The sequence below is a fragment of the Hippocampus guttulatus genome, chromosome 2 (genome assembly GCF_054856545.1).
Source record: "Hippocampus guttulatus isolate MCC_2025c chromosome 2, RoL_Hgut_1.0, whole genome shotgun sequence".
NCBI classification, from domain to species: domain Eukaryota; kingdom Metazoa; phylum Chordata; class Actinopteri; order Syngnathiformes; family Syngnathidae; genus Hippocampus; species Hippocampus guttulatus.
Window position 1 is genome coordinate 10561794 of NC_141262.1, and position 26984 is coordinate 10588777.

The 26984-nt window shown below is 41.7% G+C and overlaps 2 protein-coding genes across 3 annotated transcripts in view; one reads left to right on the top strand and one right to left on the bottom strand.

The window, feature by feature from the left end:
• The window catches only part of dock2 (dedicator of cytokinesis 2), a 114262-nt gene that overhangs the window by 24056 nt on the left and 63222 nt on the right, over positions 1 to 26984 (bottom strand). For both annotated transcript variants that reach the window (XM_086135933.1, XM_086135942.1), the window contains exon 27: positions 24864 to 24959. In XM_086135933.1, coding sequence (XP_085992059.1) covers positions 24864 to 24959 — 96 coding nt within the window. The remainder of the gene's footprint in view (positions 1 to 24863; positions 24960 to 26984) is intronic.
• insyn2b (inhibitory synaptic factor family member 2B) lies at positions 1624 to 25509 on the top strand. The gene is made up of 4 exons (XM_086135954.1): positions 1624 to 1752; positions 11444 to 13200; positions 16983 to 17057; positions 20622 to 25509. Exons 2-4 carry the CDS (start codon positions 11723 to 11725, stop codon positions 20803 to 20805), a joined length of 1737 nt encoding a protein of 578 aa, XP_085992080.1. The 5' UTR covers positions 1624 to 1752; positions 11444 to 11722; the 3' UTR covers positions 20806 to 25509.

Sequence of the window (26984 nt, forward strand, 5' to 3'; positions counted from 1 at the left end):
AACAGGAACCTTTTTTCTTGGCTGAAAAGGTTGATGGTAGTTTAAGACCGTAATGAATTAATTAACATTAATATTTATACGGGGAAAATTTAATTAATTGGACAAAATAGAGCTGTGTCTTTGTTCGAAAAAACATGAGAATCAAGTTCTATTTTTCATGAAAAAAAATATTACTACTTCAAATAAATATTATTATGTTCTTGAAATATTTAATTTCATCATCTTTCCACTTTCTTTTCATAATTTTGTTGTGTGGTCCTAATACTCCTTTGTACCAAATAAACAATGTACAAGAATGGGGGGTGGGAGAGGGACTAAATAATTCCCAAATATGAACACGAATAGAATTGCAAATTGTGAGTCATGCTGACACAAACTCAGACTACAGAAGAAAGCTGGAGGCTGCAAGAAAACCAGATTTGTGCACTTGTCTGTTTGTGGTGGTTAACCGTGCAGAGACCTTTCCCGACGGACAAAGTCAAAAGAAGTTAAAAATAAATGAAACAAATCTGTTTTGCAAATGGAAACAAGACCTGAAGCGCAACAACAGCAAGTGACATCCCCAGAATGTATGCAGGCAACATTTCTGTATGGTTTTGAATGTTCGAGCCCGTCTCATTTTTATTAATCTGCACTGTGGCGTCATTTAGGATCCACCAAATGCTTTATTGTGTATAATCTGACGTGCAGGATTTTTGATGTGATGAAATCACTGCTCCAGATGGTGGCCCAGTCACGGCCAAAACCAAATGCTTTCATGTTGGGATGCGAGCATGTATTTGTTACATTTATGAGAACCTAACAAGCACGTCTGTTTCAAAGCTCTTAATTACAATGCGAACAAAGGCTCAATGTACCCAAGTTCAAGGCCTTAATCCGGTTTTCCACTAAAAGAGAATCCCTCTTGATAGACAATCGAGGAAATTAACTTTACCAACAAACAAAGCAAGCGCCACAGATAAGGCATTTATAATGAATCTTAATTTTGCAATTTTCTTTCCAATCCATCATGCTTTTGGCTCATTTTGCTAGGATCGCATCACCTGGTTTGTGTACTCGATGAGAGCTCCAAGGTAACATTAAACCATGTGAATGGCATCAAGAGGGTAAAGTGGGGCAGAGGGAAAGGAGGACAGCAGCTTAAAAGGGTCCGGGAGAGAAAGTGAGAGTGAGGCGAACATGGACGAAGAAGAGACCAAGATAAAAATAAAGTGAGCGCGTGATATTAATGTGCGCACTAGTGTGTTTGTGTTTGTTACAAGCACTGGCGTTAGTCCCGGCCGCCGGAAGGTCCGTGCTGCCAAAGTTTTACTCAGTCCACCTCCATGCCAGGGTCAATACACAAATGTGGGTGAACACACACACACACACACACACACACGAGACATGAGAGGAGATGTCATGGGATGAGACGAGGAAAGAAAATTGTTAAAGAAGGTGATAATATACTTATAAGAGGGTAATGAGTGAGACAGCGATGACTGCATTTGTAGCAGTGACAGATCAACATGACGATAGAGTGGTAGAGAGGAGCAGTGAGAGAGAGGTAAAGAGAGCGAGAGGGAGAGAGAGCGAGGGAGGGCGAGGGGAGGGTGGATCACTGCAAGCATGTGAAGATCAAGAGCAACAGAATGCGGAGGGGAGAGCAAAAGAGAGCGCCAAAGACTCGCAGAGGACTAAAGGATGATTAGAGATGTGAGCAATCAGACGAGGGGACAATCAAGGGACTAGAAAAGACGAGGAAAACATCAAGTAAGTGTCTGTGTATGTACTGAGTGTGTACTGATGTGCAAATAGATGCGCAACTAGTCTTATGAGCCTCAGTGGACAACCTTTGCAGTTTACGGTGAGCACTTTGTGTCCAGCTCATTGTGGACCTACGACCAGGTATTTGAATGGGGGTGATGGCGACTGTATGCAAACAGGCGGCGCAGGTCCAACGGGACTGATGGAGCACTAAAACAAACAAGCAAACAACATCAAACTCTACCGAGAGCACATTTTGCGACACAGCTCTTCAGGTGTGACAGCTGTGCATCTCTGTGTGTGATTTCTCTTCAAGAAGTAACAGTTACACAGTCACGGCCATCAAATGCGTCCAAGTTACCTTTTTTGCATTTCTGTATTCGTGACAATTAACACTTTTACGTCCTGCAATTCCAGATGTTTCCACGACGTGTGTGAGCAAAAGAGGCAGAGCGGCTCAGCTGATTGCTATTTAAAGCCCATGTGCCAATCGTTCTAATATGGGATTATATTACAAGCAATAACCCTCCTCTCATATACTAATGCTGGCCCAGTGGTGCAGGCGGAAAGATGAGAGTCACAAAGTCAGCTTGCCTGAATTGATACAGGAAAAAGACCAGGCTAGAGAAGCGCTTCATTTCTGTCCCTCAGGTTACACTCTGCACTGGTGTACTCCTTTGGGGCTAATTATTGGAACCTGTGTGGACCCACACCGCCTAAAAGTTGTCAAGGGTGCAAAAGTGTTATTGGTGGAATCTCTGAAGTTAAACGTAAGCTGTTGTTTGACATACTGTTTGTTGGGGCCTTTCCGTGGAAATAATGAAAATGGAACTAATTGGCTCTGTGGTTAAACTGCAACCATGATAAAGCTTTAATGAAGCCAGTATTGAGTAACCAGTGACTGAGTGGGGTGCCATATTTCAAAATGTCACCCTACTGTAAAAAGAAGTTAAACAAGTGTGGTACACAAACCGACTTTTAAAATGTGAGTGACTCTGAAAATGAGTTACTCATCGCAATTTGTGTTTTCATGTAAAATTCACTCAACACAGACATCAACCACAGGATGATCAGCTAAGATAATATTTTCAGAGACATGTAAGAATTGATGCTTGGCTGACTTCGGTTACAACAGAAGGCAAATGTGAACTTTTGGCTTGATTGTCGGTAAGTGAACGTGAAGTGAATATACAACCTCAAAGGAATTAAATGTCTGACTTTGTGGGTCTACTGTACTCCCCCAATGGGAAACAGGATGAAGAGATATGAGGAAGACTATCAGGTTCATGATGGAGAGCTTTGAGGCAACGCGCAGACAGGATGAGTGATAAGTCAGAGCGATGATGAGATGAGGGAGTGGGAGAAAAGAGCAGAGTCAGGGATGCATGTGGAAAGGCGTGAGCTGAAACATCAGGTGAAATAAGCAAAATTGCTGGAGCAAGAGAGGTCAACTTCAATAAAGACAGACAAAGTCTTACAGTTGTCCTCATTTGATCAAGTGACAACAAGAAACAAGCGTAGTCCAAGCAACAGTAACACAAATCAATTCTAATGGTGGGCAGAATTGTCAATAACTGACATCCCTTAAATGTTTCCCTCGTTCTCTGCGTGTTTAGGTAGCTAATGACTCATAAAAAGTGTCACTCATAAATCAACAGAAGACAAGGCTTTCCTTCCTTTGACTGGAAGGCCACATCACCATGAATTACATCCTGTTTATCATATCATTGAGAAGGAAAAGCTGGAAATACCCATTGCTGAAACAGATGACAGGAATTTCCACTAAATGTTGAAATAACTTTGACATTCCGCCATTATTTATAAGGACAGAAGCAGAAACATTTTGCTTGGTTGGCCACTGGTGAGAGGAACACAACACCTCAGTGAAGACTGACCAGAGCTGACTGTGCATGGGTCATTGTTTATCATACCATCCATGGTCAAGGTTTCATGAAATCTGATTTTCGTATATCCAGAACAATGCCCATCACATTCCTATTCAAGCAGCAACAAATTTAAGTAAAAAGAAACATTGTGCTGATCTTACTTTTTCTTTGCAGTGGCTTTGCTTTTGTGTACGATCTCATAGTCCACTTCTATCACATGCACCGATTCGCTAGCTAATAGCCAGTCAGTGATCAATTCCAACATCCATTTTGCATTTTACGATCAATAGCTCGTTAATTCAAATCATATCTAAAAAGCACAACGACAGAGTAGCCTGTTATTTTTTTCACAATGCTAAAGTCGGTCGAAAAGTACAGAGTTTGAGAAATGTTGACAACTGAATGTTCTTTGCTTCTAGCAGATTATTTCAGAGTTTGCATTCAGATCAGATCTCCGCCCCTGATTATATATGGCTCTCGTCTTCATCAGGGTGAGCTGGAGGCAGGGTACACCCTAGACTGGTCTCCAGTACATATTTGGTACACTTTCACACTGAAGGTGGCAACAAACGTTAAGCCTGGACAGTCTGCTGCTTAATCGGAAAAAGAAAAGCGAACTTTAATTTTGATGCTGATTTGGGCTTTTCACATTCATGAATACATTATAATGAAGGAACAATGGTTAATGTGCTGAATGGTATCATACGTGTAAAGAAATTCCTGTATTTCAAACGCGCAGTGAGCGTGCTGTGTTATTTGAATCACGCATGCAACGTGTTTTTCTGCCTTCCAGGCGGAATTTTCTTCTAAAACGTCGGGGGTATAAATTCCAACCTGTCGTAAAATCTGTATTGTGCAAGCTTTTAGAAGTCAAACTTAAAAACACCACCAATCAAAAAAGTCTCAAAAACATGACGTGCATAAAATAAATGCAAAGACGTTTTTGAAATCAGCATCAAAAATACGTTAGGGACAGATAAAGCCATCTCTGATAAAAATTTGCTCTTCATCAATGTAATTGTGTGTATTAATTGTGATTACAAAATAATCATGATGATTACTTTTTCCATAATCGCCTCCCCCCACCACCAAGACTCAATTAAAAAAAAAAGCATTATATTAATTGAGTCTCATGCTTAATTATAGTCCTGTGATTGGATGCTGACCAGTCCAATATGTACCTTGACTCTCGCCTGAAGTCAACTGGGGGAGAATTCATCTCTGCTGTAGCCTTAAAGAAGATATGCGTGGAATAATAATAATGCATGCATGCACTTTAAATTATATTTTGGAACTCCACCTTGATAAGATTCCAAATATCGAGGTTCTTTCTTAAACCGTGCTTACATCCCACCACAAATGCTCTCTAACATCAGTCATTGTTGTGTAGTACAAGTCACACAAAAACACACACAACCAAAAAATACAATAGAAACCCCCCCCCCCCCCCCCCCCACAACAGCTGCAGCCTGTAACAATGATAAAGCTATGTGGAAAAATATAATTTAATTCTCACAAAGAGAGTGAGAAAAATTGGAATGTAAATTCATCATGAAGCCTCAAATTACATTTTCTATTACCGGAGTGGATTTTGAATGTGTGGATGTAATGTTTTACCTTTCCAGCTGACTTGAAACAGAAAAAAAAAAAGAGAAAAGACTTCATTCTGTCTCGTGCTGCTTCGGTGGGAACCTTTGGGTTTAATTGGGCCGGTCCGCGCTGCCATGTTTGTCTTTTTGCACGATTTGGAGATTAGCTTTGGTGACATCTGGCTCTTCACCCGAGAACCTGATTAAAGTGCATTGTTCCTTAAAATTATAGCTGCATCCAATTAAAGTGAATAGCAAAAAAGGAGTGAGGAAGAAAACAGCCGGCTTGTTTTTTCCGCTCGTTATCTTTTAGCTCATGCTTAGTTTTTCTGAGGTGCGGGCATAAATGTCGCATCATGACACTTTCGATGAAATGTTGAAAAAGATAATGATGCCGGTCAGGGAGAAGACCTAAATCTGCAAAATCACAATATTCAATTCTCAGCAGAAATGAATGCAATTTAATGGGGAAGGTAAAAACGGCAAAAAATAAAAATAAAAGAGAAACATATTCTTCGTACTTTCCCACACACATGCTCTAATGTTAAAATATTTATTATCATATTTAGTTCTGTATCTGTTGTCAGCAATATGCTCAGCTTTTCTTTGAAGACAAAACAATCATCACATGCCTCTTGAATGTATTTGAAAAGAATTGCAGGCAGACAAGGATCTGTGCACGGATCAGGTCTCAGCTTTGTGCTTGTTGGCTTTCATAAATATGCAAAGAAATCTCTGGTGAGAATCTTGCAGGCTTATTTGGATTCATTTGAAGAGGACCCTCAAGGTTATAGCCAATGGGGATGTACTGTATCTCAACATTCTATTTCCTCGGTCCTTGATGTTTACAAGTGTTCTGTTTTCAATCGTGAGGCAGCTTGAAATGTACTATTACTATACATTACACCCAAATCTAAAAATGGGTTTAGATTGGAATTCTTACAGTGTCGAAGAAACCCAAATTTGTAAAACGCCACTTGGAATTTGTGTGTCTCAACCTAGTGCACGCACACACACACACACGTCAAATGCCAGTTAAATAATGCACCTCACCTTGAAATGACATGAGACAGACATGAGTTAGTGCTCTGTTCCGAGTGTAGAACAGTGTGTGGCCATGCACTTAAAAACTCCTAATTCCTAAACACACACACACACAATCCAAAAAGCCAGTGGCACACTAAGCGATGCGACTGAAGAAGACAGAAGTGGACAATCGGGAACAAATTACAGTTGCTGATTGCCCCTCGCACACATAGTAACCCTCTACAATAGACCCGTGGCCTTCTTCCTATTGGGAAACAATGTTTTGAAGCACCAAAATATTAAATATTGAAAAAGGAAAACACAGATGCTACAATATTTGTATTCATTCACTCTCATCGTTCAATGAGTCAGGTCACACCTGCCGCCATTGGTAGTGCCTCTAATTTAACCCAAATATGTTCTGCTAAGTCGCTGATGGTGTAGTGGTACACTCGCATGTGTGTATCGACATGCCGACTTATATGCGGGTAGCGTGGGATCAGTTCCCACTTAGTAACTGTGTGGATGTGAGCATGAAGGGTCGTTTGTCTTTATATGTTCCCAGCGACTGACAGGCGACCAGTTCAGGGTGTAGTCTGCCTTCCACCCAAAGTCAGCTGGGATAGGTTCCAGCAGCTCCCCCCGACCCTCTACGCTATGTTCTGCTATTGTGAACTTTTCAACTTTTACCTCCACCTTGACGAAGGCTCCGGGCTCATCTGAAGACAAAAAGCCCAAAATAATGATGATGAAATCGCCACGCTTCACTTCTTGTCTGCCGAGAGCCAAAATGTCGACACAACCTAAGTTGCCACATAAGATGGAGGGAGCACAAAGACAGACACGCGCACACACAAGCATATGCTCGCAGAGACAGCAGACCTGCCTGCACTGCAGACAATTGGTGAGAAGCACAACCATGCCAACTGCCAAATTAAATTCACAGCATGTAGAAACAAATTCCAGTAAATCAACAAAGACACTGTTTAAAACTCAGAGTAGTGTTTAAAGCTTCTGTGTATGCGTATGCTCAAGCATATTTGCATTGCGTACTGATTACACGCAAGCAGCAAGTGCAGCTTTACACATGTCTCTTATTTACTTGCCCGCTTTGATTTTTTCCTCTCTTCTGTCTTTACTCCATTGAGATAATTCTTTTTGTCACTTTGGGAGATTTCAACTTGGGAAAATTGGCCTTTCCATCTCTTCCCCTGACTTGCGTACATTACTCTCATCTCATGCACAATCCTTCTTCATCTGTTCTCTCGCCTATTATGCTACCCACCACTTCTTTTCACCTCCCTGCATTGCTGTGACCCCTGCGCTCCTCATTTGTTGCAACCCCCCCACCAACAGCATAACTTCCCCTTCTACTCCTTGCTCATTTTTCACCGTCAGGTGTGCGTTGTGTGTGAAATACAGAGTGGCGAAAAAGGGAAAGCAGGGGATCAGAGCATGTGAACAGTAATTGAAAGCATGACAAAAAAATGGAAAAAGTGTCTATGAGCACGTGAACCAAGTGGTAGTTGTAGAACGTGGTGCTTGAACACACCATAAAGACAACAAAGTTCATTTGCTTTAACTTTGTGAGAAAATACTCCTTTTCGGTAAATGGCAGCAGTTTATTTTCATCATTGAACGAATGACAAAAGGATTCAGCAAACCTGAAAACAGAGAAACAAATCCCCTGTTGAGGTGTCAAGATTACTGAAAAAGGGTGCACGCATATCAAGAAGAAAGTCAGCAAAAGCCTGATTCTCAAACGTGTCTTTAGCAGTGCATACCAAATATTTTACACCACCTACCATCATAGGAAACACTTGAATTACAGCCATTTTCACTGGAGCAAAGCCCTCAATCGCAGCCGCCTTACTGAATTTTGAGTGATCTTGCAAGGCCTACAGATTATTGTTTTGCCTTATAAACACATAGCCTAGAAAAAGAAAGATGAGACCCTCTTCTTTCAGGTGAATGAAAAGGTTGTTTCTTTTTTCCATTTTCAGCAATCAGCATTGGAAAATAGCTACATTTCATCAGATTTCCAGTTTCTGAGGAAAAAAATAGAGAAAAAGACCTTTTTTGTAAAAAAAAAAACAAAAACAAAAACATGCATTTCAAGCATGATTTCAAGTATGGCACTGTTATTTTCTTTGTTTGCTTTTTTGACACTGCGATTGGCTGGCAACCAGTTCAGGGTGTCCCCCGCCCACTGCCCGAAGACAGCTGGGATAGGCTCCAGCACCCCCCACGACCCTTGTTAGGACAAAGCGGATCGGAAAACGGATGGATGGATGGATGCTTTTTTGACAGCTCAGACATCTCAATATTTTCCTTCTACAAATCAACATAAACAACACCACATAAAAGGACTTTTGTTAACACAAATATTTGTTTGCACTCTATTGAACTGATGAAATGAACTATGAACAGATGTGAAAAAATGAGTTCAGGGAGTGTGTGCATGTGTATGCTTGCATGTCCATGTGCACTATATGTGCACATGTGGGCGTGTACACACATGCATGTGTATTTTGTTGTGCAATTTTTGCATATATGTTTGGGTGTGATATGAAATTGAGCAATTGCCCGGCACACCACATGTCTTACACCAAATTCGGTTTTCACTTTGCTTGCCTTTGCAAAGGCTGACGCGGCACCTTCGCTGTACTATCCATGCACCATGCGGGCCCCATGAGGCACACAATTTTGGTCCACCCGGAGCCTCTTCTGATGGCTGCTGCTTCCTTTTGCGCGGACGAAGTGTCCAGCTTTCAGCAATTCCATCTCACTTGTCATGCTTGGTGGAAGATTTCCTTCCCCTATAGCAATCCTGAAGGGTTGATCATTTTGATTACTCCTTCGCTACTGGTTCGGATGCACTTTCTACTTACTCCCCGCTGCTCCACACAACTCTATGCTATTCCACAACTCTTCCCATGCATCCCTCCCCCTTTACATTTACTTCTGCAGCATGATCCTGGCTGATCCTTTACACCCGCTGACCCTCGTGAACCTGTAGAAAATGGAGGGGGAGTTTGAAAATTATTTGACAAGCACTGCTAAGAAGGAGGTGGAGATGTAATGTTCAAATACACCTTGTATCTGGCATGGCTGCCGTTTGGAGAAACAAAGCGTTGGAAATGAGATGAAGTGAAATTGCCTCCAATTGACTGGCAGAATCCCAAAGCAGAAACCGGAGCACCCACTCTTCTTAAATATGCAGACATCTGCTGTCAACACTCTCACATTCTCATGCACAAACATTGTCTGGCTCACTGATCTCACTTGCGGGAAGATTATCACCTGCAATGTATTTTCCATTTCTTTTTCACCTTTTCGCTGTGGTTTGTCTTACATTATGGAATAATTAGGCACACATGCACAGATGATGCGAAAATCAGTGTTGGTCAAAGAGCTGTTGGTACATTTGAGAACCCAGGTTAGTATCAAAGTTATTAATTATGACAGGCACTTTAGAAGTGCCGGAGCCTAAAAGGATGAAATGTCGCTGAAGTTGGAGCCTTTGTGTGATGGTGACTCACTCAAGGTTGCCACTTGCCAAATTGGCATCTGTCAGCGACACCTTTGTCAAGTCAAGTACAACCTTATTGTCAAATGTGCTTTATGTGCAACATAGAGCACAGATGAAATTTCTTCCCTCTCAAGACAACATCCAACAAGAGGAGCCGCTGCGGGTGCCCGCGCCGCCATCAAAAAAAAAAGTTAACATAAAATGACAAAATAATACAAGACAACACATAAGACACAGACAATCGTGCAATCTGGACCATTTTCCTGCACACACTTTGTTGTTTGAAGCAGTTATAGATGAAAGAGGAGAGGATAAAAGTGTCATTTTCTCGAGGGGATCAAAGACGTCATGCTGAAATGTGCACACGTCTGCTACAAGCTAAGTTGAAAGCAACAAGAAGATGTAGCATCCATTAACGAAAAAGAGATTGAGTTTCATATTTGGCATAAACCAACGGCACAAAACACTCACTGTTAGAGCTGTTTCATCAAATCTTGAAGGACAAAATGCTTTTGTCAGGGAAGAAATTAAAAGTTGGACGAAATCACAAATGAGAAAAAAAGAACATAATAAAATGTAATATTTCTTCACAGGCCGCAAATAAAATAACTGATTATGTATTTACAGTAGTCCAGTGTTAGAATTTTTACTCACATTTTGAGAAGTTCAGGCAGGAAAGCTAAAATCTCTCTTTTTAATTCATATAATCATGTGCATATTTTTAATCCAGTTAATATGTCTGCATCACAGTCGAGAGCTAACTCTGCCTTAAACTAATGTTAGGTTTTGAACTGGGGTTTTAAACTAGCGTTTTAAACTAGGGCTAGGATTTCCAATTAGGATTTTAATTCTTGGCCAAGAGCTAGGCTTTTGAACTAGGGTTAGGCTTTCAAATTAGAATTTTGAACCAGCGTTCAAGTTTCAAACTAGGGTTTTAAACCAGTGTGAAGGTTTCTAACTAGGGATTTCAATTAGGTTAGGGATTCATATTAAGTCTTAAATTAGTGTTAGGGTTTTAAACTGAGGTTATAAACTAGGGCTAGGGTTTCAAACTAGGGTTTCGACCTAGCGGGTATAAATAAATATGTATTGTATTGTATTGTATTTGAAGATTCTGAATTGTCCATTTGTGTGAATGTGAGTATGAATGATTTGTTTTAATGTGCCCTGTAACAAATTAGTGACGGATCCAGTGTGTGCCCTGCCTGTCTCCAAAAGTCAGCTGGGATAGGCTACAGCTCATCCAAAAACTCACTGAGGACAAAGGGTATATAAAAATGTATGTATGGATATGATTTTAGCTTTATCTTTTTGGAGAAGTGTTTCTTATACTTTGATGACCTTGTTTAGCTTTACTGAAACCAAAAGGGTCATTAGAAAGCATCATTATTTTCAAAAAGGTACATTATTTCAAATCCAATTCCTGTTTGACATGTAGATAATGAACTGGTCTATTTTAATTCCTGTCGGAGATAAAGATGTGTTTCTGCCACCCACCTGCTTATCTAATATGAGCTTGATAGACTTGTATTGATCCAGCACCAACCAGACATTTGAGGCTTGCAGATGGTGCTAATGTGTAGATCACCATGCCAGTCTGGACGATTATTTTCGCTCTCTAGCACTTCTTCCCTCAGTCACTGTCTCCCTTTCTCTTTCCACAGATGCTCTGTCAACTCATCATCTGTGGGTCATTGATCAGAAACTGGGAAACCCCTTGACAACTGCAAGTTATTGAACTACCGAGGGGAACATGAATGAAGTGGCATTGAGCGCTTGGGTCCAGAGTGGCTATTCAGTGCCGAGCTAATACATTCCAGGAGACTACCACTTTCCTGACCCCACTTTCGATTGGATGGAATCTGGCTGACTCTGACTGATGTCCCTGCCTGCCCCCTTCCCCTTCAGCTCCTCGGGGGGGCTGAGGCAACCTGCCGAGGAGCATGGGCCGGAGGGTGGCCGATCCGACAAATCCTGTTCCTGCACTGGGGGTTCCCCTGGCAGGAGGACGATGGGGACCGCTGTGCAGTGTTGGGGTGCAGACATCTCCTGGATTGCGGACTCTCTCTTTCATCAAACGGCACGTCAGCCAAGCGGCCAACCCACAGCGAGCCCTCACCATGGCAACAAATGCGATGGAGACAGCAGGAGTTGTCAGCAGTGAGAGCAACAGTTTGCCTCTGTCCAAGGAGACGTCACAGAACGAAATCAACAACCAGACACAGGATGACATGGGGTCACAAGGGTCGGGCAGTGGCGTTTACTGCCAGATAAAAATGATCCAGGCAAATCCAACAGACTCAAAAAGAAAAAGGACATCAAAGTACACCAATGGCAGCGTGGTGGGTTCTGAAATGTTGGGAGGCGTCTGCACCGAGGCCCCAGAAGACAAGGAGCAGAGCCAAGAAAAAAGAAGGGTGCAGTCTCTACGTGGGGAGCAACATCGTTTTGTGTCAAAGACTGGGGGCATTTGCACGACCGTTCACGCCACCCCACCTCGGCCCTGTCGGATGGCGACGACCTCCTCGCCCCAGCTGTGTGGAACATGTGGGAGGAAACGGTCACAGCTTACCCACTGCACAGGCGCATGTCGCAGAAGGGCTGCACCTCAAATATCATCCAGCCAGACTTTACCTCACCCCGCATGGAAGCAGGGTGCAGTACAGAACCACTCAAGAAAGGAATCGGCTTTGGACGTGAAAAACCAAGATGCATCAGTGAAAACCAGTAAAATCCCACAGTTGTCACACACAATGCCAAAAACAAACGGTTCACACTCTAGCAATGCAGCACAAACTCAGAAAAAAACAAATACTCATCAGACAAGGCCACATTCTGCAGAGTTTACACACTACAAGGACACAGCCACACAAACAGCTGACACACACGATGGCAGGACTGCACCACAAGCACCACTAACAAACTGTCCCACTAAAACAGAGGTAACAGAACCACTTTTATCAGACAAAAACAAGCATAACAGAAGTCAGCAAACAAATTTAGGCTCCACACCTACAGAACCTTCTGGTCAAACAAGTATAAAATGTAGCACCCCTCCAGCTCTCTCTGCAAAAAAATCCCCCAAATCTACTGTCCCCAAACCATCAGGCCTCATAGATCCCAACAAAAACATACAACAGGCAATTAACAGTCCCAAACCAAACTCCTCCAAAGAGACTAAACTGAAGAACTACACAAAACAGAAGAGCAAATCTTTCGACGATCACACTCAGTCTTGCAAGACGCACAAAACAGCGCAATGTAACGGAGCTCCAGCGGGAATACTGGCTGGGAGTGCACCTCGCGGCCTGGAGAGCAAGTTACAGAGTGTGGAGGAGAACCTTGTGTCCAATCAAGAGAAGATCAAAGTCCTCCTCAATGTCATCCTAGACCTGGAGAAAAGCAAGGCCCTCAGCGAAGGGTGAGGGAATGTGGTGTTCATTACTTGTCCATGTTTTGAGAGTTGGATGAAGTTCAGAAGCTTGTTGAGGATATTCTTCTCAGGAATTCATAAAATAGTGGCCTTGACTCTGATGAATCAGACCCCATTGATCACTGTGTGTGTTGATGAATCAGACCCCATCAGTGGCTGGCTGTGTTGTCCACTCAAGATATGACTTACCTCTGAATAAAAACCTGGTGCTTTAACATTGTGTAAATACACATTCTCGAACACTATTTGAGGAAAATATGGTACACCCACCGTCCCTAGGATATAATGCAATGAATTTCAAATGCCATGCCTGTAGAGATTCAATGTAAAGTATGCGTAATCCTATCTCAAATCCTGAGGGCATTGAGTCAATTCCTTGCAAATCCTACACTCTTATATCTTATCTACCTTATAAGGTGAGTAGTCACCATGGTAACACAATTTGTTTCAGAGGTATTGACCTGAAGAGGAAAAAAAAAATCGGTTCCCCAAGCCCACTCTATCGACTTATTTTATTCCTGAATCTCTCATACATCCAAATTGGCCAATGCCCTCATTTAATTTACCAAACGCTGTCCACTTTTCTCTCTCTTTGAACTGCTCCCAGCTATAGAAGGTATCACTTACACCTTCAGATGATGTGCAGTGCTGGAGCCATATTCCCCTGCTTCTTCGTCTTTCTTTCTGCGACCCAAATCACCTTTCTGACTAACAACCCTCATGTCTCTTTTTTCTCGCCTTCTGCCATCTGCTTGCATCCTGACAACCTGTCTAAGTACATTGTCATATGCTATGATTCATCTGCTGCGGCTTCCTTCTGTTTGTCTCTTCACTTACCGTGGGACACTCTCAAGCTTTACATCTAACTTCCTTTCAAGGACACTTTCTTAATGAATGCTAATCCCACATGATGTTACGCATATCTGGTTTTATTATTCTAAAGACAGAATATATACCACTTGCGTTGGTGTTCATTTGGTAATGGTGGCCGGTAAGTGTATCATCCCAACTGCATTGAGCAAACACTCCCTTGTATCACCACCCTCATTGTTCATGTCTTGTGACTTGTTGTAATTGTCATACACTTGTGCTGAAGGTTTTTTTTTTTTCCTGGACTCAAATCATCCTCAGATGAGGATAGTTCGAGCGTGTTTTTTTCCCCTCCCCCTCCCTTGTGGTTTCTTTCTGACTTCCGGGTTGAGTGAACGCTGGCGCGTTTGGCTGCCGCTGCTCAACCCGCATTGTGTTTTATTGTTTTTGTTCCTGATTGTAAACTGTCCTTGGGTGTCTTGAAAGGCACTTATAAATAAAATGTATTATTATTATTATTATAATTAATTTCCCCTACAGAAAAAGGGACCCAACCGTTTCATTGGCACGACTATTTAACAGATGCAACCATTGCCAGGTTTCCCCATGTAGCATGTCCACCTAAACTCTTTTTTAAACACGGGAGTGCCCACGTCCCCTTTCAGGGTAGACAGATGTCCCACACAGCAGGCTAATCCCTATCAGATTACATTTGAGAAATCAAATCAAATGTTTAAGGCTCCTCAACTGACTACGCAGGCACTCCAGCACTTGGTGTGAGTAGCTGAACGTCATGGGCCTTTGTATCTCATGTTAAGAATTTGAAAAATTAAGGATGAAAAAGATGAGCTGAATGGAAGAATCAGGATAAAAAATTGTGCAAGGTCAAACAAGAGTTCAGACCACAGAAGGAAACTGTGATCAAGCAAAAAGACTTATGCTGCTCTGCTAAGATAAAATAAATGATCAAGTACCAACCAGCCAACCAACCAACCAACAGCCGTTTCCTTTAAACTTTCAATTGAGAAGTTTTAAAAATACCTGCTGCGGCACGTTTCTTTCGACAAATTTGCACCCATTGGATATGCATATCATGTTTTGAACATATTAAGATCAAAACATATATGCCTTGTCTGGCTTTCAGAAAACATTCAGGAAAAGCTCATATTCAACTCTTTCAAATCCTGAGACAAATTACATCGGAGACCCAGCTGTGTGCAGTGTGAGTATGTGGAGAGAGCAAGAAAGGTTGTGACATGACGAGTACAACCAAAAGAAAGAAAAATTACTTCCAACTTACACAATTACACACACTATCGAACTTTAGCTGATAGTATTTCACTCAAATGAAAGGAAATATCTGAAAAAGTCAGAAAACCTAATTAGGCCCATGTAGAGATAGTTATTTAATTACACATGCAAGACTTGTTTGCGGTCAGCGTGGAATCGATTCCTACTCAGTGACGGTGTGAATGTGGGTATGAAACTTTGTGCTTCTATATGGGCCCAGCAACTGACTGGCAACCATTTCAGGATATCATCTGCCTTCCCGCCCAAGTCGGCTGGGATAGGCTCCAGCAACTCCCCGCACCCTCTTTAGCATGAACAGTTTTCAAAATGATGGCTATGTTTTCTGTCCACCAATATGTAATATTTCTTTGTGTTGGCAACAATGATTATAGCTAAACAGTAGATTTGTATAGAACAGGCCTGGGCAATGTACCACCCGGGGGGTCACATCCGGCATGTTCACAGTCTCTGATCAGCTTGCACAGTGAGCATGAACTCAAAGTAAAACATAAATTCTGTACTTTTATTCTGAAAGTTATGGTTTTATCTTATGTGCCTCCCTGTGGACGCTCGTACAAGTGTGGTAGCGAGCAAGAGGTCACCACATGTCTGAATTGTTGCCAATTTAGCAACATTTTCACTATATCGAGTGACTTTTGTGATCCCATAGTACTACTTTTCCAAAAAAGTGACAAGCAAAATCTTAACAGTGGTCCTAATGTAAGCAACATTTTTATTTCCTGCACAGTGAATGGAAAAGGTCCAAGAAAGTTTACGCGATGCAAATCTACAGTTTCAGATACCATCCTTTATTGTACATTACACATTACTGTCAATAATATACTCCATGCTTAAATACTGTATATATTTGGTAGCTGTGACAATGAATTGGTGGTTGGTATGGTTAAAGTTGTAATTTTCAAAGTGCTAATTTTAATGACCACTTGTCATTTTGTTTAAAATGTGTATTTCATAATTAAAACTTCATACGTCAATATCTTGACACATGGCAATTTATTGAACCAAGACAATATGCTTTTACTATATAAAATTAAAAATAATTGTTCATGTTCACAGTGGGTGACTGGCTAGCACGTCTGCCTCACAGGTCATGGAGTTCGATTCCGGGCTCCGGCCTTCCTGTGTGGAGGTTGCATGCTTGCCCCGGGCCTGCGTGGTTAATTTTATTTATTTATTTATTTATTTTGGGGGGGGGGGGGGGATTCCTGTTTCCTCCCACATTCCAAAAACATGCGCCTTATATATACAATACTGTATTCTGATTTCTTGGACGTAGTGTTTGTTCTGTAAAGTGATTTGTGATGGCTGGAGCGGTTGTGAAAGCGCGATATAAACAAAGCCGTATTGTATTCCCGTTGGTGTAGCTACATCTCGTGGATTGTAGCTTCCATTGTATGTGTCTCATAATGCGGTGAAAACTGTTATAAAATAGGCCATTCATTGAAGGTTTGCCTTTTAGTGTGGAAAATACTGTATTTGTTTTGTACTTTGTATATATTTTCATGTGTATTACATTTAGATTAAATGGTATGTATCTATTTTTTTAAGGAATAATATTTTCAGATCAGAATATACAAAGTTTGCGACAAAAATAAGCACTGAATCTGATACTGTGTGATACGTTAAGGACTTGTTTTTTATTTCTGCAGCCGAAGCTCATACAGAACAGGTCAGGACATTAACAACTGTCCCACCTGCCAAAAGACAGCCTGCATCATCTACAGGTAATGACAGAAGCTGTTTTGATGCTGAAGTTCCTTTTTTTCTTTCTTATCTTTCCCTGCCTCAAAACCTTTTCATCATACCATTCTTTTACTTTTCACTACTTATTCAGTCTGGTCTCTTGCTGGGTTTGCCCTTTCTGCTCCTTCTAACACTACAGACAGCACTCATTTACCGTAATTTATCAGTGTTGACGTTTGAAATGTATACATTCATCTCACTCTTTTTTTTTTAAATCAATATATGAGTGATGTTATATTCTGCCTCCGAAAGTTATTTACACAAAGCAACGTTCTGTGCACGCAAGCTCTGATCACTCGTGCCTGTCTTGTCTTTGTAGAGCGAGTGTAATAACGTGGTAAGTCAAAGCGTTCCGAGATCCTGTGTAGCTAAGGGATGTGCGTTCACACTTCCTTATACAATATACCGTGTACCTGTTTAATACTTGCATCATTATGCAAATCATCAGGTTCTCATTACGTGTATACAGCCTAATTTGCATTTCATGTCATGTGTTGAAGCCTGCATCCATGTGCCCATTGCCAAAAGCCTTTATCATTCCTATGACACTGAGTGCACACACTTAGCTACAATAGAATGCAAAAATATGCCCTGTACAAGTGCACATACATCAGGTGCTAATTGAACAAACAAAACAGAAGGACTTTGTTTTGTTTGTCCCAGATTTAACATATTTCAGTTTCAATCGTGCAAGCAGTCCACAATGACCTATCAAAGTACGCAGAATCATGCATTCCGTAGAGGGACTTATGCAAACTGAATAACAAACAGACACAGAAAAAGTCAGACATAGACAGCTCAAGTTTTTACAATTGTATAATAATGTATTAATCCATCCCTTAAAGGAAATTTCTGTCAGAGGAGATGAGTGAAGGACCTGGGATTGAAATATCATCTCTTATGATTTGTGATTTAAAAAATTTGGGTTTTCAAGTGGGCTGGCTGCCGGAAGATATTTTGCTTTTGTCGTTCTTAATTAAAGTCGATGGATGGGGACAAAGGAATAAACTTTTGACAGCCCCTCTGTTTTCCTCTGCGAGCTTGAACAGCCCAAATGGACAGAGGGGAAGAGAAATTCCACTTATACTTAATAATAAAAGAGAGCATACCAGGAAAAAAAATCTAAAATCAGAAGGGTTGTTCCAATGATAAGGGGAATTAATCCAAGACACTTTCAGGTTTAGATAAAAAATAAATTGAAATTGAATTAATAGCTGAGTTGACTTATAACCACCCATTTACGCACATCATCTTGGGATCCGTGCATCACTGCTATGTGGAGACAATGTGAAGGGAAAAAAAAAAAAAACACCAATAGGAAAAAAAAAAAAATAATCAACACGGGACTCCTCTGAAGATTTATTGCATTGATTTGCACTGATCCTCACCTCACACCTCATTCACCTTGGCCATCTTGTGTCAGTTGGTGAACATTCATGGGGTTATTGAAATGGAAAAGACAAATCTTTTCGGTCATATCAGAGGCGAAATCAAAGTCTGATATAGTTGTTCTCATAAGAAGAAAATCTCTTAAATTCAGATGGAGGTAGACCATGACAGAAATAAGGTGTATCGTCTGATGTTCTTCTCTGTCTGTATATGCATTATCGTAGGTGGACAACATCTCGTCTGGTGTATCTTCCTGGCATCATTTATTGATAGGAGTCCTCTTTACCCATTTGTGTTGTACATCTCCCTGCCTCCTTCTCACTCTCCCTTGATCCCCGATCTCTTATTCAGTGTGCAGTTACCTCTCCATTGTCCTTTCTCTCTCGCAGCATCTGAGCCCTTCACTCAGCCTCTTATTCAACTGCTCTTAATGATCTTTTGTGGTCCTTCTCTTACTCGTTCACTCTGCGCTGACCCCAGATTCATGAAAGCAGAGATAGCTTTCAAAGTTCCATCTCTGAAATCTTTCTTTTCTGCCTGCATGCATCCACCCGAAAAAAAAAAAATGTCCGTGCAATCCGCCTCTCATCTCAAGATGACTCAGCTTCTGGAAATCGGGGTAGCAAATCAGTCCGATTATCAATCAGGGTTTAGGATAGACCCTCGAGTCCCCCCCCCCCCCCATCTCCCTTTTCCACCTGTCTGGATATGTTGACGCCAACAACAAAGAAATTGTGAGCCAGGCCCAACATCAATGACCTCTGAATGACTGGAAAACATTTCACAGACACACTGCATTTATGACAAGAGAAAAATCTGCACAGGAGGAGACCAACTCTATTTTTTTCTATTCACTTTCCTACAGTATATTTTCCTGCAAACATAAATGCCCAGGTACTGCAATACCATTTTTTCATAAAAACATATCCGTCTTTGAGTTCTGGAAGGTGGAAGGACCTTTTCCACACCAAGTTTAGCTATGGCATTCTGGAAAAGAGTGCATGACACAAAGTTGTTCAGACCTAATGTGAATTGTTGGGTAGTCATTGGTCATTTTTGGTATTTGCTACTGAAGCCTGTGAGGGATGTCAGAAAACCTATCGAACCGGTTTCACAAAAGATTGATTTCAAACCCAAGCGGCGGGAAAACGCATGGCACCATGAGATGGCATCCGCTGACAATGCCCTGAACATCGAACAGTTCCTGACCAAGAAAAACATTGCCGTCCGTGCTTGAGCAAATTCCCAACTCACCTGACCCGACTCAGTGTGATTTCTTTTCATCATTCCCAACATAAACGAGGGACACATTTTGAAGACATGGATGACATGAAAACTGACATGATCACGACGCTATGGAAAAATCATGGGAAAGTGTCTTAGACTCCAGGATGATAACTTGAAAGGGGGATATGCATGTGAAATATATCTTCGAGCCATTAGTACTGGAACCTTTCTGACACACCTTAGACATATCAATGTTTTTGTTTCCCTGAAGCAGCAGCCTTAGACATACACACACATACTAAAAACTACACCGAAAGTAAAGGTCTGAGGAGCTTCCAAAAAAGGACCTGCAGCAATGGATACTTCTGAGAGATTGGGTTGGGAGGAGTGATGGAGAGGCGGAAGCTCAGCATGAGTGGGGGATGGGGGTTTGGGGCGAATTGGAAAGCCGTGAGGGTTTTACTTTGAACACATCACACAGAGCATCCACCCTTTCCTCATCCTTTGCTTGTGTACTTCTTGACTCTGATCATTTTATTTCCAGCGCACCAATTCATTCATCTTTCAGCTCAAGGGCAAATAAGTGAAGAAAGCTACCGTCATGACAAAGGATACGGAAGACACATACGTTAAGAACAGTGTTGACATCTTGATTTGAATGCATTTTCTGAACCATTCTTCGAGGTGCCAGAGTTTTGTCAGGGGATTTTCTCTTTAAATCGATATTTCCGCCATCCTTCTCTTGTCGGTAATAAGTTATTTAATGGTCCTCATGACTGTCTGAAAAATGAGCCGCATAATAAAAATAAAGAATAATTGCAACTTGACTTGCGACATTACCCCTGTATCTAAATTGCTGCATTTCCACATTAACCTCTCTCTCTCTCTCTCTCTCTCTCTCTCCCTCCCCCCCCCCCCCCACACTGCAGTGTGGAGCATGATTTCCGCATGCAGGAAGGACGCTTTCAGGGAATGATGGAGTCCCTGGAGGGAGAGTATGATGTGCCTGCACCTCTTCTGACCAAAGCCGCAGTGGACACTTCCCAGGCCAGCCGGTCCAGCGCCAAGGCTCGTGTCAAGAAACTCCGCAAGAAGTGTTTCTGGTGGCTCTGATAGTAGCACAGCAGCCTCAGCAGGGATATAAGTGTGGTACGGTCCAGAATGTTCCACTGCAAGGGAATTTTACTAGGGTACTGTGGATTTGGAAACTAACTGGGAATGGTACAAAGATATCAAAGTTCAAAGGAGCTGCTAAATTTCCAATGTACTGCATAGCAGACCGATTCATTTTCATTTTGTGGTCCAAGTGGGGAGCCCGTCTTCCCATTACATAGTCTGAAGCAAACAGATGGAACATTAACGCTCAAGATTGTTTGCCACTTGGCAAAGTGTTTGTCCCGAATGATACATCAAAAGGATTTATGGCTGAATGGATTCATTCATATACGTACGGAAATGAATCACAATGTAGCCATTTTGGCTTAATTACAATGGGAAAAATTGAGAACCTCAATACGAAAGAAAATGGGAATAGACCGGCCTAATGCTGGTACACTGTTTCAAAAGTTGAATGTAGCAATAAGTGAAGCATCAGTTAAGACGTGTGGAGGAAATCAAGCAGAAGAACTCAATAGGGCAATAACAGGACAGTCTGTTGGGTGAAGAGAGCAAAGTCTTTGAAATGTCTACTGAGAACACATTAAGAGACAACATTATGGAGCAACTGATCACAGACTGACAGCCTGTCTCACATTATTCACATTTGTGTCACCGCTGACCCACCGACTGATTGATTCTACACTGCATTTCCATTCAAAGCGGAAGCCGCTTGCTCAAAGTGCTGTCACTTACAGTAGATCCATGCAGGACTCATACAACTGCAAAACAAGTGAATTTGTTGCAAAATATGCGTAGACCAGCTATCTGTTCATTGTTCGTAATTGGCTTGTCTGGATTGTTCACAAATGTACCAGGTGGAGGCCAATCGGAGCCCAAAGTAGCAAAAGAGAGAGGAAAATTAATGTCCACCCAATACAAACAGTTGGTTACAAACTAATACACTCTGGATTGGGCTATGTTATTTATGTATTTATTTATTGTGAGACATGATTCTAATATTCTATTCACACAAAGGCCACACCATTAAGATTAATGCTACTGTCAAAGAGGTTGTGCATTTAGCTAGCAAGGTATGCCTACGACCCGAAAATGCATCCTTCTTTCAGATAGTCCGGTGGCTTCAGAGCGCCTCATTATCATTGCATTCAACAGAAACACCTACAGAGTTTGAAAGCTGAGAGAATCCATTGATTTTTCACTATTGTGAAGCTGTGTTTTCTGTACGTTGCAATTTTTTTTTATCATTTAAATTCTACATGGTTGTTAACAACAGTCTTCTCTGTCGTGTTTCAAATTGTCAAGAACATTTTTTTCCCTTCTTTGGGTCTTTAACAATATGTTTATTTTCATAGATAGCAACATGCAGTGGTGGGGAACACCACAGAGACCAGACTGAGCTGTGTCTGATAGACCTTTCATGTTGCTAAATAACCAAAGTACGAGAAACACCTTTGCCCAGGATGAAAAATCAATACCACGAGACTGTAACACTGTAAACTACAACCACAACATGCATTGATGGCTGTCCATCCAACCATCGTTTTCTGTTTATCTGGGGTTGAGATTAGGCAAGGAAACCCAGATTTCCATTTCCCCAGCCAATTCATCCAGCTCTTCCAGGGTAATCCCAAATTGTTCACAGGTCAACCAGGAGACCTCGGGCCCTATTTTGGTATTGTGGCGCTTGTGCGTTAGGCATAAAAACAGCAAATCCATGTTCATGCCGGGGCAAGTCTAGTTCACCATGTTTGAGAAGTTGTAGAGTTCTCAAAAACAGGTTTATTTTGCAGGGCATGTGGTCTAATGTGATTTCGGTGAATTTGATCAAGGCACTGGAAGAATGATGTGGCGCTCGACGAATGTGTGTGGTGTATGTCATCGTGTTTCATTCATAAATATGACACCGGGCAGCACAGAGGTCAACTGGTTAGCACGTCTGGCAGGGTTTGAATTCAGGCCCTGTGCTTCCTGTGTGAAGTTTGCATGTTCTCCATATCCCTGATTGGGTTTTCTCCGGGTACTCCGGTTTCCTCCCACGTTCCAAAGACATGCACCGTAGGTTAATTGAACACTCGTCTAAATTGTCCGGAGGTATGATTGAGAGTGTGAATGATTGTTTGTCTAAATGTGCCCTGCGATTGGCTGGTAACCAGTTCATTGTGTACCCCACATACTGCCCAAAGACAGCTGCTATTGGCTCGAGCACGCCAGCGACACTTGTCAGGATAAACAAATTAGAAGATGGATGGAGGGACGGATGAAATATGACACCTGCATGGACAATTCCTCTGAATCATGGGTTACAGATGGTGTCTTGACAAGGGCCCGTAGCCTCTCCAGCTTGTCTTGGGTCATTTCCAGAGCATGCACCTGATAGAACCAGACCGGAATACCTCATCAGGGAGGCCTCCTGATCCAATGCCCAACTAACCTCATCTGGCTTTTCTCAATGTGATGAGCAGCTACTCTGAGCTACTCTTGGATAGCCAAACTTATCTCTACAAGGGCTTTCCCTTCGAACACCCTGCAGCGGAAACTCATTTAGGCCACTTGTTCTTTTGCTCACAACCAGAAGCTTGGCCATTCGTGTAGCTTTGTACAATAAATCGAGAGCTTTGCCTTTCAGCTCAACTCCTCCTTCACCTCGACAGATTGATATAGGGTCCGCATCACTGTAACTCCGCACCCATCTTCCGATTGATCTCCCGCTCCAGTCTCCCCTCACTTTTAAACAAGACCGCAAGATAAAATGCACTCCCCTCCACAAGGAGAGGGCACTCCACACTTTTCTGACTGAGTACAATGGTCTCAGAATTTGTAGTTGCTGATTTTATCCCAACCCATTCGGCCTCAGTGACAGTTGAAGATCACGGCTAGATGAGGCCAACAGAACCACATTGTTTGCAAAAAGCACAGACATGATATTGAGATCACCAAACCAGCCAATGCTTTGGCTGTGCCTAGAAATTCTGTCCTTGAAGTTTTTGAACTGAATCGATAACAAAGAGAAGCCTGGGTTGAGGACACCCCTCAATTGAAACAAATTCAACAATGCAGACCAAATTCAAGACTGAACATAATTTACTGTATGGCTGCACAAATGTTTTCGGATCTCATTAAATACATTGCAATCATGTTGTGGCCAGTCAGTGTATCCTACTCTGCCGAGGTAAACACATGTTTCAATATCTAGAATTTAAATCTGATGCCTAGCCTTAAAGCTGCTGCCTGGGTATTAACAATACAATGAATATACTCCCACAACACACAAAACAATCCCCTCTCCCACTTCTATCAAAATGTTAAACAAGTGTGTTTGTCAGGCTGACATAGTGGATTCCATTCAGGTGAGTTGACAGTGGCTCAATTTATATAGATGGAGACGTTTTATTATTAGAAACACACACGCATGCATGCATACACACACACACACACGCGCGGCTGTCTTTGTAACACACTTCCACACACAAACCGAGGCAAGTCAGTTCCACTTCAAGCAATACAAACCTTTCACCTGATGAGTGACTCATTCAGCTAACAGTTGACAAGTAGCCTACAATTACAACCCGGGATGATACGATACTTAAAACTATAGTGGTCTATTCGAAATGCTTTTTAGTTTGTTTTTGTTTGTTTTATTTTTTCCCCAAAGCTTTCCCATAATGGTTCATACTTCTCCTCACATTCCTCTGATGAGTAGAATGAAGCTGTGTATTTTCCACAAGGCGCAGTATTGCTGACTCAACACAAATGCCAGTATGCTGTCGTTTCAAACCCAAGTAGTCAATAAATGTATCTGATTGTATAGGTATATGATTTGGCAACAGCTAAAACAATCCCTCGCTGGCCACACAATTAGGTTCAGCTAAAACAACCCCTCTCCGACATGTCAATCAAAAGTGAGCATGACTATCTTTGTGAAATATGCAGTATACAGTATATTGGTACAGCTTTTGTATTGAATCTCATTAGTGTGCTCAAGGGTACCTAATCCTTTTGTATTGTTCTACTTTAGTCGCACACATTGTAGCACAAAGAATGACTGTACTTACAATTAGCGCATGCTCTCGGCCCATTGTAATGACTGTCTGGTTGATGATCCCCAGCAAAGAAACCACAATGTCTTGGATGTGCTGAAATGTTTCCCCCTGTGAAAATGTAGCCACACAAAGGTTGACAAAGGTCAATTAAAAGCAAACAAAAACACAGGAGAGTCTTCACACGCAGAAAATGAGCCACAATGACATTTAACACTCATTTTATGAGTGAATCTTTGAACTTCAAAAGAGTTTAACATGAATATGAAGGTAAGTGCGTGTGTGCATGTGTGTGTTTGCGTTTTTATGTGAAAATCAAATTTATTTCCTTTGGATCCCATTGGGGTCACATTTCTCATTTGCAAAGAAGTTGAGGCGGTTCTCACTTCGACAGTCTAGATTTCTGAAGTGTCATTCCTAAACCTGAAACTGAAATGTTAATTTTGTAGTGAAGTGGGCAAAGTTTGCATTTTCCTTGTGGTACTGCTCCAGGCATTGAGAAAAACTATGAGTAATACAATTAGAGAAATGATATAGCTTTTCAAAACAAACACTGGAAAACTGCTATTAATAGTGCAGGTTTGTCGGCTGCTTGTGAATTTTACATTTGTAGAAATGAAGAATAAAAATAAAGTGTTTAAAATAAAGCTCTGATTAAAAATATGTGGTCAAATAATTATTTAGTAGTTTCACATGTGGTGAAAATTCACGGTTTCTGCTTGTGTGTTTCTACACAATCTTGCTATCATAAGCTGTGCCTGATCAGCCACGCCGAAAACCATGGGGGAAGACCAAAAATAACTCTGTGCTAAGGTCCCCAAATAACAGACGTTATCTTCCAAAATTTAAAACAAAAATAACTACAAAGCAACATGGAAATTATTTTTAAAGGTGGCACATAAATCTACCACCCTTTCTACAGGCTGCCCATGTCAAACATTAGGCTGCGAATTCCACTTACAAGTGTGTGTATGTATGCATGCATATATATACAGTATGTATATATATTTTCTCTCTCTCTCTCTCTCTCTCTCTCTCTAGAGCATCTTAATCACGAACCACCCAGAGAGGCAAAGGGGTGAGGGGAGAAAACAAGAGGCAACAGAGCAACATAAGTGGTGAGGAAGCTACAACATTCCCATCACCTCTTTGCCTCCTCCTGTTTGCCATGGTTGCTATGTTAATAAACTAAAAAAATGAGGATTAGCAGTACTGAATATGAATGAAAACAAACACCAATTTTGTGTTTTTAAAAAAAAAACACTAATCTGCAAGGAAAAAAAACCATCACCCACAATGTAGATGTGCCTTTGACTTGGAAAATAACTGTGTGTCCATATCTACAGCGTGTAAACTAACCAATTATCTCTTGTGAGTAACTGCTTCAAAGAAGAGAGAGAACTATTGTTAAACATGTCATCGCATCCTTCTCTGACGGTCCAGAACTAATTTCCACCTGGAGACAAAGGCCTTATTAATTCCAACATGGAACACTAAAGAAAACATTCAAAAACAACAATCAATTATTTGTTCGACTGATTACATTAATTCCTTTTTTTTTTCAGCACATATTAAATTAAGAGATAAGATATCCCTTTATTTGTCCCGCAATGGGGAAATTACAGTCAGAATTCAGAAGGGAAAACGCTGGGTAGGGAGAGGGAAAAAAAACCCACGCTCGAACTATCCTCTTCTGAGGATAATTTAAGTCCAGGATAAAAAAGACCCTAGCACATAAATAAGCATATGACAGTTACAACAAGTCACAAGACATAACATGTAATAAGGGGGAGGATGAATGGGAAGGGGGGGAGGGGGGTGACCGCGACGCGGCAGTCCTGACCAGCTGCACGGACACGTGCGCTCTGCAGGTCCAACCAGGTCACGGGGGAAAAGGATCGGAGCGATGAAGACGGTGATAATAAGGATGTGTATGCGCGTGTGGTTGTCCAGTTGTGTATGTGTATGCGTGTACAGGTCATAGCTGCTTCGTCGAGGTCTGCTCATGAAGACAGTCCCGGCTTATCAGTCCATGGCCGAGAAGGAGGGGGGCGATGGTGGGGGCCCTAGATTCCATGCGTACTTCCATCCAGGGGAAAGGGCCAGATAGGGTTGTTTGTTTTGGAGGGACGGCCG

Bases quoted from the DNA above. Each gene is read 5' to 3' on its own strand.
- insyn2b (XM_086135954.1), top strand. From the start codon at position 11,723: ATGGGCCGGAGGGTGGCCGATCCGACAAATCCTGTTCCTGCACTGGGG. The intron at 13,201-16,982 runs GTGAGGGAATGT...TTATTTCTGCAG, and splicing joins AGCAAGGCCCTCAGCGAAGG to CCGAAGCTCATACAGAACAG. The intron at 17,058-20,621 runs GTAATGACAGAA...CCCACACTGCAG, and splicing joins ACAGCCTGCATCATCTACAG to TGTGGAGCATGATTTCCGCA.